General features: G+C 44.7%; 1 protein-coding gene across 1 annotated transcript; it reads left to right on the top strand.

The window, feature by feature from the left end:
- Positions 1 to 1,181: 1,181 nt before the first annotated feature.
- Positions 1,182 to 10,303, top strand: LOC121282902 (carboxypeptidase M-like). Its single transcript, XM_041196710.1, has 4 exons — positions 1,182 to 1,211; positions 2,670 to 2,811; positions 6,776 to 6,924; positions 10,160 to 10,303. Exons 1-4 carry the CDS (start codon positions 1,182 to 1,184, stop codon positions 10,280 to 10,282), a joined length of 444 nt encoding a protein of 147 aa, XP_041052644.1. The 3' UTR covers positions 10,283 to 10,303.
- Positions 10,304 to 11,578: the final 1,275 nt, after the last annotated feature.

The following is an 11,578-nucleotide window of genomic DNA, read 5'->3' as shown; positions in this document are numbered from 1 at the left end:
GTGAGGGCAGCGGAGAATAGAAATCAGCAGAGAAAGATTGCTCATAATACAGCCAACCTTCGGAACGTGGACAGCTGAAAGACAAGACAATTAAAACCTTGGTCAAAAGATAGGTTTTACTTCACTAGCTTTCACTTGTTTGTCCTTCGAGGCAAAGATGACCATGGGCTGAATTGTCCCCCCACTGGGGGGGTTGTGCAGGGGTGGGCGGGAGCAATGGGGGGAATTCCCTGAGTCGGGGCTTGCTCTCTTTTGCCAATGTGTGTGAAAGAGTGCAGAAATCTCCTTGAGGCAAAGGTGCCTCGGGGAGATTTGTTTAACTTTTAAACATATGAATAAAGTAATTAAAAACTTGTAAAACATGTCCCCTCATATGACAGTGTCACATGAGCTGGGATACGTCATGAATTTTTAAAATAATTTTTACTGAATTTTTAAACACTTCATGAAACCACATCCCGCCCGTGGATGAGGTTTCAGGAAAAATGCGAAGGCCGCCTGGACTCTTCGCCTGCCCCCTGCCAACCTTAAGGTTGGACAGGCAGCTCATTTCACTGTTTTAATTAGTTTTTAACAGGCCCTAATAAGCCTTTGACAGTTCGGTGGGCACGCAGCCAACTCGTCCGCGCGCCCACCTAACTGAAAATCTAAATGATGTGCGGTGACTCTGGGAAGCCCGCCCGATGTCACCATGTGCCATTTTATGCGTCGGCAAGAGGGCCCCACCCCCACTCGCCCACCGTAAAATTCTTCCGCTTGTTCATCATCTGGAGTGTTTGGTAGGGTTCCGATGGGTATGTATGTGACTGCTGAGACCAATCTGCATTGTAAGGCTTTGCTGCAAATAAGACAGGCAATTGAAATTTGGACAAGTTGCTGGCTCGGAATTTCCTCTCATTATGTGTTCTCAATGTCTCTGATATATATTGCTTTTTAAGGAGGGCACATCATTTTTTATTTGGTTGTGCCAGCAGCAGTGATCCTGAGTGAGCTTCACCAAGGACTCGAAGTTGATATCAAAACTCTTAAGTGATGCCTTCAGTGTGTCCTTGCAATGCTTCCTTTGACCACCATGAGGGTGCAGCCCAGCCTCAAGCTCTCCATAGAAGATTCTTTTTAGTAAGCGAGTGTCAGACATTCTATCTACTTGACTAGTCTAACTCAGTTGTGACTGTCTCAATATGGTGTGGACACTTGGCAAGCCAGCTCAGGTGAGTACCTCAGTATCTGGTATTTTGGGGTACATGGGAGGGGTAGGGTAGCACCTCTCACAGGTGGGCTTGCTGCACTCTTTGGAATGGTTTGTCCTGTATTGGTCCTCATCTTCACCCAGCTCTCACCTCTGACTCCAAGTAGTTGCTAGCATGTGACAGCGGCTACATCCCAGTAAACCATTTCAATGGACAGGCCAAACCAGGTGAGGGTAGCCCTCAGGCGTCCTCTGCTGGGTGACTTAGAGATTTGTCTACCTTGGCATGCAAAGACTGATTTAAGTGGACTGTACGGTCCGACAGTCTTAAAGGTGGGTCAGCACCGTGTTGTGGTAGGTTTTAAGGAGTGTTTTAATGGACAAGCGATAGATAGGTGGAAAGATTTAGGGAGGGACTTCCAGAGTTTAGCATCCAGGCAGTTGAAGAAACACCCATCAATGTAAATCAGGGCTGCACAAGAGGCCATAATTGGGGGAATGTAGAGATCTTGGAAGATTGTTGGCAAGAGGATTACAGAGGCAGAAAGGGGCAAGGTGATAGAAGGATATAAATACAAGGATGAGAATTCTAAAACAGAGGCATTGCCAGAGTGGGAACCAGTGCAGGTCAGCAAGAACAATTATAGGTGAACTGAACTTGGTGTTAAAATTGCGAAGGCAGGAAGTTCAACATTGTACTTTTTAAAAGTTATTGAAAAATTCGGACTCTTTTACTTTTCTGTAACTATCTGAACCCTAAGTAAATCTTTTTCAAAGCCTCTTGATTTGCTGATGCAGATTGATAAATTACCAGACATCTTTTGTTATGAGATTAAAAATACACCAATTTTAAGTTACGAAGTGGTTAAAATTTTCTGTCACTGGTAAAGGTAATTAAGAATTATTTGTAGATGATTTGCTGTGGGAAACGTGGCCTGTCTTGCTTGTAAAAAGAATGTGAAGCTACTGAGTCAAACTGAAATTATTCATAAAAGAAAGACATTTTCTGAGGGATTAGAACCTAAAATGGGGAAATGACAAGTTTCCATTCAGGAATTCGCCACTGAATGCAGAAAAGACTGATGGAAACAAAGGCCAGGAAATTTCATAGCCCCTAAAAATGGGCATGGGGATCATGATTTGCAATGAACCTGCACCCATTACTTTCAATGCAGGCAACATGCAAACTCCATGCTGTCTCCAAATTTAAATGATTGTAGCCTCCTGTTCTTAAACACTCCATCATTGGTGACCGTCCTTTCAGTTGGCAAGGCCCTAAACTCTGGAACTCCCTTCTTTAATCTCTCACCATGGCTCACTAGCCGGCAAGTGAGACACCACCCACCTCCCCCCCCCCCCCCCGCCCACCACCCCACCACCTGCCCAGTGCAGTGCCTCAACACGATTCTGCCCCTTTTTTCCTGTGTAAAACTGGAGTTTTGTTGAAGTGTTTCTAATGTCTTGCTTAGGTTCCATGCAGGATTATAACTACATTTGGGCGCAGTGCATGGAGATTACGGTGGAGCTGAGTTGCTGTAAATACCCGCCAGTCAATGAACTGCAGCAACACTGGCTGGACAACAAGAAGCCACTTGTACAATACCTGATGCAGGTTCACATTGGTAAGTCTACGACTTGCTGCTTAAATTGCCCAGGGCATGTAAATGGCAAATTTGAACTGTGATTGAAGGGAGCTGTTTAAGATGTTTAAAGAATTTGAAAGTGTAGATTAGGAGAAACTATTTTCTCTGGTGGGGGAGTCCAGAAGAAGGAGGCATAAACTTAAAATTGGACCTAGGATGTTCAAGGGAAGCACTTCTCAAAAAGTGTTGCAGAAATCTGGAACTCTCTCCCTCCCACCCTCTCCAATAAAGCTATTGAGGCTGGAAGCCAATTAGAAAATCTCAAAACTGAGATTGATAGAGCTTTGTTAGGCAAGGATATTAAGGGTTACAGAACCAAGGTAGTAGATGGAGTTAAGATACAGATTATCCATGATCCAACTGAATGGTGAGGCAGTACCAAGAAGCTGAATGGCCTCTTCCTGTTCCCATGTTCCTATTTTCATATGTTCTTAGATTGATGCCAGTCAGTTCACCAGGAAAATTATTGCAGTCGATGCAGGAGGTTAGAATGGGCCCAAAGGACGCAAGAAATGAATAGAGAAATGTTGGATGCAAAGCCTCTAGCCAGGTATGATTTGTATTACTGGGTTTGTCATTGAACAAACTTCAAGCTGCCTCATATACAACAAATGACCGTAAAGTGCAGCAGTTGTTGTTAATGCAGCAACTACTTGTGCACAGCAAGACCCCATGAATCCTATCAGATGGACGACCAACTGATGTTTAAAAAAATGTTTTTATTCTTTCACAGGGTGTGGCATCACTGGCTAGGCCAGAATTTTTACCACCTTGAGAAGGTGGTAGTAGCAGTCTTCACAAACCGTTGTAAGTCTATGCGGTGTAGGTACACCCAGAGTGTGGTTAGGGAGTGAGTTCCAGGATTTTGACCCAGCGACAGTGAAGGAACGGCGATATTGTTCCAATTAGTCACGGTGGTGTGTGGATTGGAGGAGAAGTTGCAGATAGTGGTGATCCTGTGCATCTGCTGACTTTGTCCTATAGTAGAAATGACAGATTTGGAAGGTGCTTTCAAAGGAGCCTTGGTGAGTTGCTGCAGTGCATTTTGTAGCTGATACACACTGCTGCCACTGTGCGTCGGTGGTGGAGGTTGTAGATGTTGAAGATGGTGGATGGAGTGCCAATCAAGCAGGCTGCTTTGTCCTGGATGCTGTTGAGCTTCTTGAGTGTTAATTGTTGGAGCTGTATTCAGCCAGGCAAATGGAGAATATTCCAGCACATTCCTAACTTGTGCCTTTGAGGAATCAGAAGGTGAGTTACTCACTGCAGAGTTCCCAGCCTCTGACCTGCTGTTATAGTCACAGTTTTTATATGGCTAGTCCAGTTCAGTTTCTGGTCAATGGTAGCCCCCAGGATGTTGATAGTGGGGGATTCAGTGATGGTTATGCCAAGGAACGTTTGCTGTAGGAAGAATGTTGGCCAGGAAACCGGAGAACTTCCTGCTCAGCGAATGCTATGGGAACTTGGACATCCACCTAAACAGGCCTAATATCTCATTCCAAGGACGACACCTCTGACAATGCAGCACTTCTTCAACACTGCACTGGAGCATCAGCTAAAGTTATGTTCTCAAACCACATGCCATCCAGGTTTAGCCCTGTCCTCCTTGAAGACTCTCCTTAAAGTCCACCTCTTTAAACAAGCTTCTGACCACCACTTCTAATATCTCCCCCTTTGACTCAACATCCTTTTTTCTCTGATTATGGCTGTATGAAATGCCTTGTGATGTTTTATATAGCTGCAGTTTATTGTAAAGGAACCAGCACTAGATCATATTGAGTAGTCACACACTCTGAAGAAAATTTGACATTATTTCTGTAATGACAAGTGCAATAACACAACTTGTGGCGTTCCATTCGATGCTCACTCCTAATTGGTTCCCTCATTCCACTCAGAAATTTATCTTTTAAATAAATCAACCTTTTGCTTTATTATTTTTGTGCCTTCTGTTTCCCATTGCTTTCCCAATCTTCATGGCCAGACTTTTTAGCTCAGCAGGTGGGCGTGCGCCCAACTCGACCGAGCATGAAATGATGAGCGTTTACATCAGCCAAGCGTGCAGACGTCCAGCGTGTAGTCACACGGTAGTTCAGTCGACAGGCGTACACCGGAGACGGCAGTGCGCCCGCCGACAGTTAAAAGACCTGATAAGGCCATTAAGTTATCAATTGTCCTGAATTTTTCACTGCCCATTCAACCTGACGGTTGGTGGGCAGGCAAAAAGGCCAAGCGGCCTTTGCATTGTTTTGGAAACCTCATCCATAGACGGGTTGAGGTTCCCAAAAGCAAATACCAATGAGATAAAGACTTTAATTTTTAGTTCAAAACATGTCCCTCCTCATGTGACAGAGTCACACGAGGGGAACACGTTTCATTAAATTTTTCTGATGTTGAATAATGTTTTCAATATTTTCTTCGTCTCCCTGAGGGAGCTCCATGCCTCAGAGAGAAGACTCAGCGCTCTTTCATGGACATGTGCGAAGCGTGCGCTAGGCTGGCTCACCCCTCCTCCACCCACCCACACAGACAGTGCTCGGACTGCCACTCGCGTGTCATGCTGGGCGGGCCTTAATTGGCCCGCCAGTGTGAATTCGCGGTGTGCCTTTGATCGCGGGCAGCGGTCAGCTTCCCAACTGCCCCCGCCAATCCCGCACGCCAAGGGCAAAATTCTGCCCCATGTTATTTTTCTTGATCCGAATTCTTCCCATTGAATTGTTTCTCTATGCTATATGCACCAGAGGTATTGGAAAGGCTGATTTGTTTCCAGCCCCCATGTCACTCAAAGCTGATCACCAGGAAGGGTGCAAGAGGTCGGAAAATCTCTCTGTCTATGTTTATAATATTTTTGATGGAAAATTAACCTGATTTGAGAAAACCCACAAACATAAGAACATAAGAAATAGGAGCAGGAGGAGGTCATTCGGCCCCTCAAGCCTGCCCCCCCATTCAATAAAATCTTGGCTGATCTGCCCCAGGCCTCAGCTCGTCTTTTGTGCTGGCTCCTTATAACCCTCCGCTCCCCGATATTTCAAAAATCTATCTACCTCCTGTTCGCCTGAAACAGGGCAAACCTGTTCCGCTATGGCTTGGGAGAGTTCATAAACTCAGCTGGACAAAGTTCTTGTAAAGCCCTTTACTTAATACTACTTTGCTTGAAGCTCCAGTTGTAGAGTAAACCAATACAGGTTGCTTTTGACTTGATGACTTGAATTTAGCTGAAATAAGCTGTTTTAGACTCTTCACCCCACCCAACAGGTGAATCATCAAATAAGCAACAAGTAGGTTGCTCCCACTCTGCCATGCGAATCTCAGTTTACTTTGGCTGCTTCACCGATCCCTCCCCAACTGCATCACTTTGTATTTTTATAGCACCTTTAACATAGCAAAATCTATTCAGTGGCATAAGTTGGTAATCAATGTGGCTACTCAAAGGCATTTGAATTTTTTTCTCTGATTTGGCTGGTTGAGTTTGTGGTCATTTTCAATGCCTGAAATGGTCATTGGCTTTAAAGGAGTATTAGTCAAGGTGCTTTATACTTCACAGGCATATCTCCTTCATCGTGCAGAGATTTTCCAGATCCTATATATATATTTTCCCTTATCGATGCATGCCAAAGTCAAGGCTTCTAATTAGAAAGGGAGAGAAAGAGGCCTGGAGCAACTAGGTGGGCAGATAGAGAGATATCAACAAATATTTTAGGCCAGGAATTTCCTTGGAACTGCTTCTGCTCCATCGTCATAATATCAGAAGTGGGAAGGTGACTCCACTTACCTATATAAGTTGGAATTTCCGCCTCATTTCTAACAAAGTTACATCAGCATCACAGGAAGAACCCCGAGGAAATTTCCAGCCATCACATTAGAAAGCCATGCTACAGCCCATCATACTGTTCATTCGTCAACAACACTTGTGGAATCTGTAATTCTCTTCTCTATTATCTAGGAATTAAAGGGAGAGTCTTTGACACTAATGGAAACCCCATAAAAGGAGCTTCAGTCCGCATAAAGGGACGTGATAATATTCTGCCATACAACGCTACTGCAGAGGGTGAATATTATCGGCTTCTCCTGACAGGACAATACACCATCCTGGTAAGAGATCTCCCATGTCTTGGTTTATGTACCTGTGTGTCGTCATAGGGCTTGATCGTGGTCTGCCATGTACTGGAGGGCTACTCAAGAACAGTCCAAACAGTAAAAGTGTTGTTTAAGTACCCCAATGGTTGGCTCTATCATATTTCATGTGGCAGCATGGCTTTTGTTATATATATGTTTCCCAGATGTGCATTGGTCATGCATGGGAGTCATGAGCTATGTCATTGAAGGATAGCTCTTATGACCTTGTAGCCACCTTCTGGCTTGTCATTGTGGCTCAAATTTAAATGGCACAGCAGACTGCCATAGAATTAAGGCATAAAGAATGACACCATCTAGGAGAAAGCAGCCTGCTTGATTGGCACTGCTTCCATAAACATTCACTCTTTCCACTACCGACGAACAGTGGCAGCAGTGTGTACTATCTACAAGATGCCCTGCAGAAACTCACCAAGGCTCCACAGACAGCACCTTCCAAGCCCACGACCACTACCATCTAGAAGGACAAGGGCAACAGATACATGAGAATACTACCACTTGGGAGTACCCCTCCAAGTCACTCACCATCCTTACTTGGAAATAAATCACCATTCTTTCACTGTCATTGGGTCAAAATCCTGGAACTCCTTCCCTAACAGCACTGTGAGTGTACCTACACCACAGGGACTGCAGCGGTTCAAGAATGCAGCTCGCCACCACCTTCTCAAGGGCATTTAGCGATGGGCAAGAAATGCTGGCCTAGCCAGCGATGCCCACATCCCATAAATGAATTTTAAAAAAGGCATTGGCCTGCATGAGTTGATGCATATGGCCACACACCAACTAGATCTTGAGGAAGTCGAATTCTTTTTGATTGCGGTACATCTCAGAGTTGACATGTAGCACCCACAAAGTGAAGTATGCACAGTCAATGGCACCCTGCATGCTCGTTCTGTTTCTCTTGGCACGAGAGAATGAAATGCATTTAATTCTCGATGAATACTGAGCTTCAATGGCTTCTCATATGCAGCAGTGGAGGGAAAACTGGAAGATGTTGTTTACTGTAACCTGGAGGGAGGTAGATGCATAAAAGTTCATGGCCATGGGTACCTTCACAGGCACTGACAATATTATACTTGCCCTGCTCTGAGGTTGCAGTTATGGCAGCAGCAGGTGGCAAGTTTCAATGGGGATGTCCTTTGTGAAGTGGAAACATCTGATGTACTTTTGCTTACTGAGGTTCAAGTGGATAATTGCTCTTGGAAGACGTTGGGTGGACATGGCTCCCTCCTGAGAACCCTTCTCTCCTTTCTCCTCCCTCTTCCAGCAGCTTGTCCAGCTCTGTTGCTTTTACTCATTCTCCCTGTTATGCTTCAGTCTAAGGGGGATATGCCTACTACTACACCTTTGCCTGGGGGCAAGGTTTTTGTGCAGAATCCTTTAACTAAGGAAAAAGTCCTACAGCATATGCCACACCACAGCCAGTAGACTTCAGCAGTTTTAGATAACTCTGGAAACCACCAAGCACTTTTAAAATTGCAGCAAGATTTGATAGAAATCAATCAGCAACAAACCTAAGAATAGCGCTGGGGCGTTCTTCCTGCTTCTGGATGCATGTTCAGCTATGTGTGTTTAAGAGTGGGCAGAAGCTGGAGTGGTGAGGTTGAAATGGACAGCACTGATTTCAACACAGCGTTACACACTGCTTGACATTACAATCTGCCTACTCTGAATATTGCCGGCGGATTTTCCATATGTGCGCTAACCAAAATGGCGCCAGGCGCTGTTAGTACCAGAAGTGTCCACTTGCATTGCGGACATCATTGTGGAGGCAAAATAACACTCATAGCACCAAAAAAGTCAGCACTGGACAACCAACTTCCGTGGTCAAAATTCTCTCAGCCTCTTGAACGTTGCAATGCTAAGGAGCTTTGTGAGTCATAATATAATTCTATTCTAGAATTTGGCAATAATTGGCACGAGTTTCTAATTCTAGTTGAAGAGGCAGGAAGCTGATGTGTGGAAAGAAAGTGCTAAACTATTAATTATTGTGTGAGGCAATGTTCTAAATTTAGATTGAGCGGCAGTAAGGCAGGGAGAATGAGCAAAAGTGACAGAGCTGGACAAGCTGCTCGAAAGGGGAGGAGAAAGGAGAGAAGGGTTCTCAGGAGGGAGCCATGTCCACCCAACATCTTCCAAGAGCAATTATCCACTTGAACCTCAGTAAGCAAAAGTACTTCAGATGTCTCCACTTCACAAAGGTTACAATGTAAGTGTTAATTTAAAATTGTTCCTGGATATGGGCATGTGAGCTCAGAAATGTAAAACTTACCTTTAGACTATTATCCAGGTTAAAATTTAAGAAGCAAATATTGGAATGTGCGACACTCATGTCATGCTTATAAAGCTAATTAGGAAGTGAACAGTGTATTTTTTTCAAAAATAGCCACATGAAAAATTGACACTGTACGTTCAAAATGGATCCCAAATGAAAGTCAAAGTCAAAATGAAAGTCAGGTGACTCTTTTTGTGGATACTGGACAGACAGAGACAATGGCCTGAATATTACGGGGGGTGAGCGGGTTGGGGGTGGGGTTGGTGGTGGGCAGACGGCTCGATGACAAGCCTAATTCACCCTTGATTACTTATTTAAATGTGGTGGGCTGCTGATTTTGGCACCTACCCAACCTCCTGTATTATGGCGGCAAGCTCAGAGGTGAGGGGAAGATGATGGTATGAGCACCCGCCCTATTTTACATGTCCCGCATCACCGAAAACATGCCTGTAGGGGAAAAGTAAAATGCAGCCCAATATGTCTGGGAAGTTTCTTGAAAATGCAAATAGATTTTTCATATGCAAATTGACTGCCCCTCACCATTTCAATGGGAGAGATTTAAAAGACATTGGCACTTAGACTTGTTGGCCCCTTGAAGAAGGGATGTCAAATAAAGTCTTTCATTGAGCTAATCATACTGGGAATGTATGACCCTCCAATGTTTATCAATTTCATCAACTCTAACCCATTGTGTGGACAATGGAATGCATTGATGCTGTCATCACATGAGCGAAACTGGCTGGAAAGGTTGTCAACATCATATGAAGCCACAAAGAAGCCCAGCAGCCTGGGACCAGCAGCACAGGAAGATCACACCAAGCAAAGAATGACAGAGCCCTGCCTCTAAAAGGTAGTCATGTCAGACAGTGAAAAGGGGTTAATGTGTTTTGCCTGCAAGATTTTATTTGTTCATTACAGGGGATTAGCCACAGCTTTGCCTGGAAAAGCCATAAATATATAACTTCTGTTTGCCTTCAAAGAAGCAGGAGAAGATCTGATAGACCTGCACAGTTTCCAACCTCCATCTTAAAGACTGGTTAAACAAGTGACTTGTTTCTTATTACCGTGTTAGTAATCTAAGTGCATGTAACATCTCTAAAAATCATCTTTTCTTGTATGCATATGTCTACATGTTTTAGGAGTCAGTGTTTGTTGCATACATTTTGGGTGTTGGGAAAATAAACCTTCATCCTTTCTTTTGATTTTAAACTAATAAGGATGCCTGTTTGTGTTTATTCATTACACCACAGCACTCCAGACCCACAGCAATGTGGTTGTCTCTTAAATGTCCTCTGAAATGGCCTAGCAAGCCACTCAGTAGTATAAAACCACTGAAAAGTCAATAAAAAGGAATGAAACTGGACGGGCCACCCGGCATCAACTTAGGTACCAGAAATGACAATGACAACTCAGCCCTGTCAACCCTGCAAAGTCCTCCTTACTTACATTTGGGAGCTTGTGCCAAAATTGGGAGAGCTGTCACACAGACTAGTCAAGCAACAGCTTGATGAAGTCATACTCACAGAATCATACCTTACAGATAATGTCCCGGGCACCACTATCACCATCCCTGGGTATGTCCTGTTCCACCAGCAGGAAAGACCTAACAGGGGTGGTGGCAAGGTGGTATACCGTTGGGAGGGAGTTGCCCTAGGAATCTTCAACATTGACTCCAAACCACATGAAGTCTCATGGCAGCAGGTCAAACATGGAAGATGAAACCTGCTGATTACCATGGACTGCCCCCTCCCCGCCCTGGCCCCCCTCAGCTAATGAATGAGTACTCCTCCATGTTGAACACCACTTGGAGAAAGCGCCGAGGGAGGCAAGGGCACAGAATGAGCTCTAGATGGGGAACTTCAAAGTCCATCACCAAGAGTGGCTCATTAGCATCAGTACAAACTGAGCTGGCCAAGTCCTAAAGAGCATAATAACTAGATTGGGGTGGAATCGTTCAGTTCCATTGGCAGTGGGCGTGAGTGGAGAATATGGTGAGTAGGCCAAAAATTGGTTTTACGCTGTCATGAAATCAGTTTATGATCGACCGCTCCATCTGTTAATGGCTGGCCGCGTTTCTTGCCATCGCACATCAGGAACCTAACTTCATTACAAGCCATGTTCGCCAGAATCATTCCCCCCACACTGGATCAAGTGGGCACATTGCCGTTTCACAATTGTACATAAACAACATGCACCTGGTGAGCTGCACTTCACTCAGGACTTCAAAGTTCATTTGCCAACTTTGGTTCGGGCAGCACTCACAGTCATCAGCACCAGGCTTCACAGCCAGCACCGCCTCACTTTGAGGGGGGGCTCACGGTCAGGTCTCTGACCAGC

Source organism: Carcharodon carcharias, chromosome 10 (assembly GCF_017639515.1).
Source record: "Carcharodon carcharias isolate sCarCar2 chromosome 10, sCarCar2.pri, whole genome shotgun sequence".
Lineage (NCBI taxonomy): Eukaryota > Metazoa > Chordata > Chondrichthyes > Lamniformes > Lamnidae > Carcharodon > Carcharodon carcharias.
The sequence above is the reverse complement of the archived record's forward strand: the minus strand, read 5'-3'. Positions and strand labels throughout refer to the sequence as shown.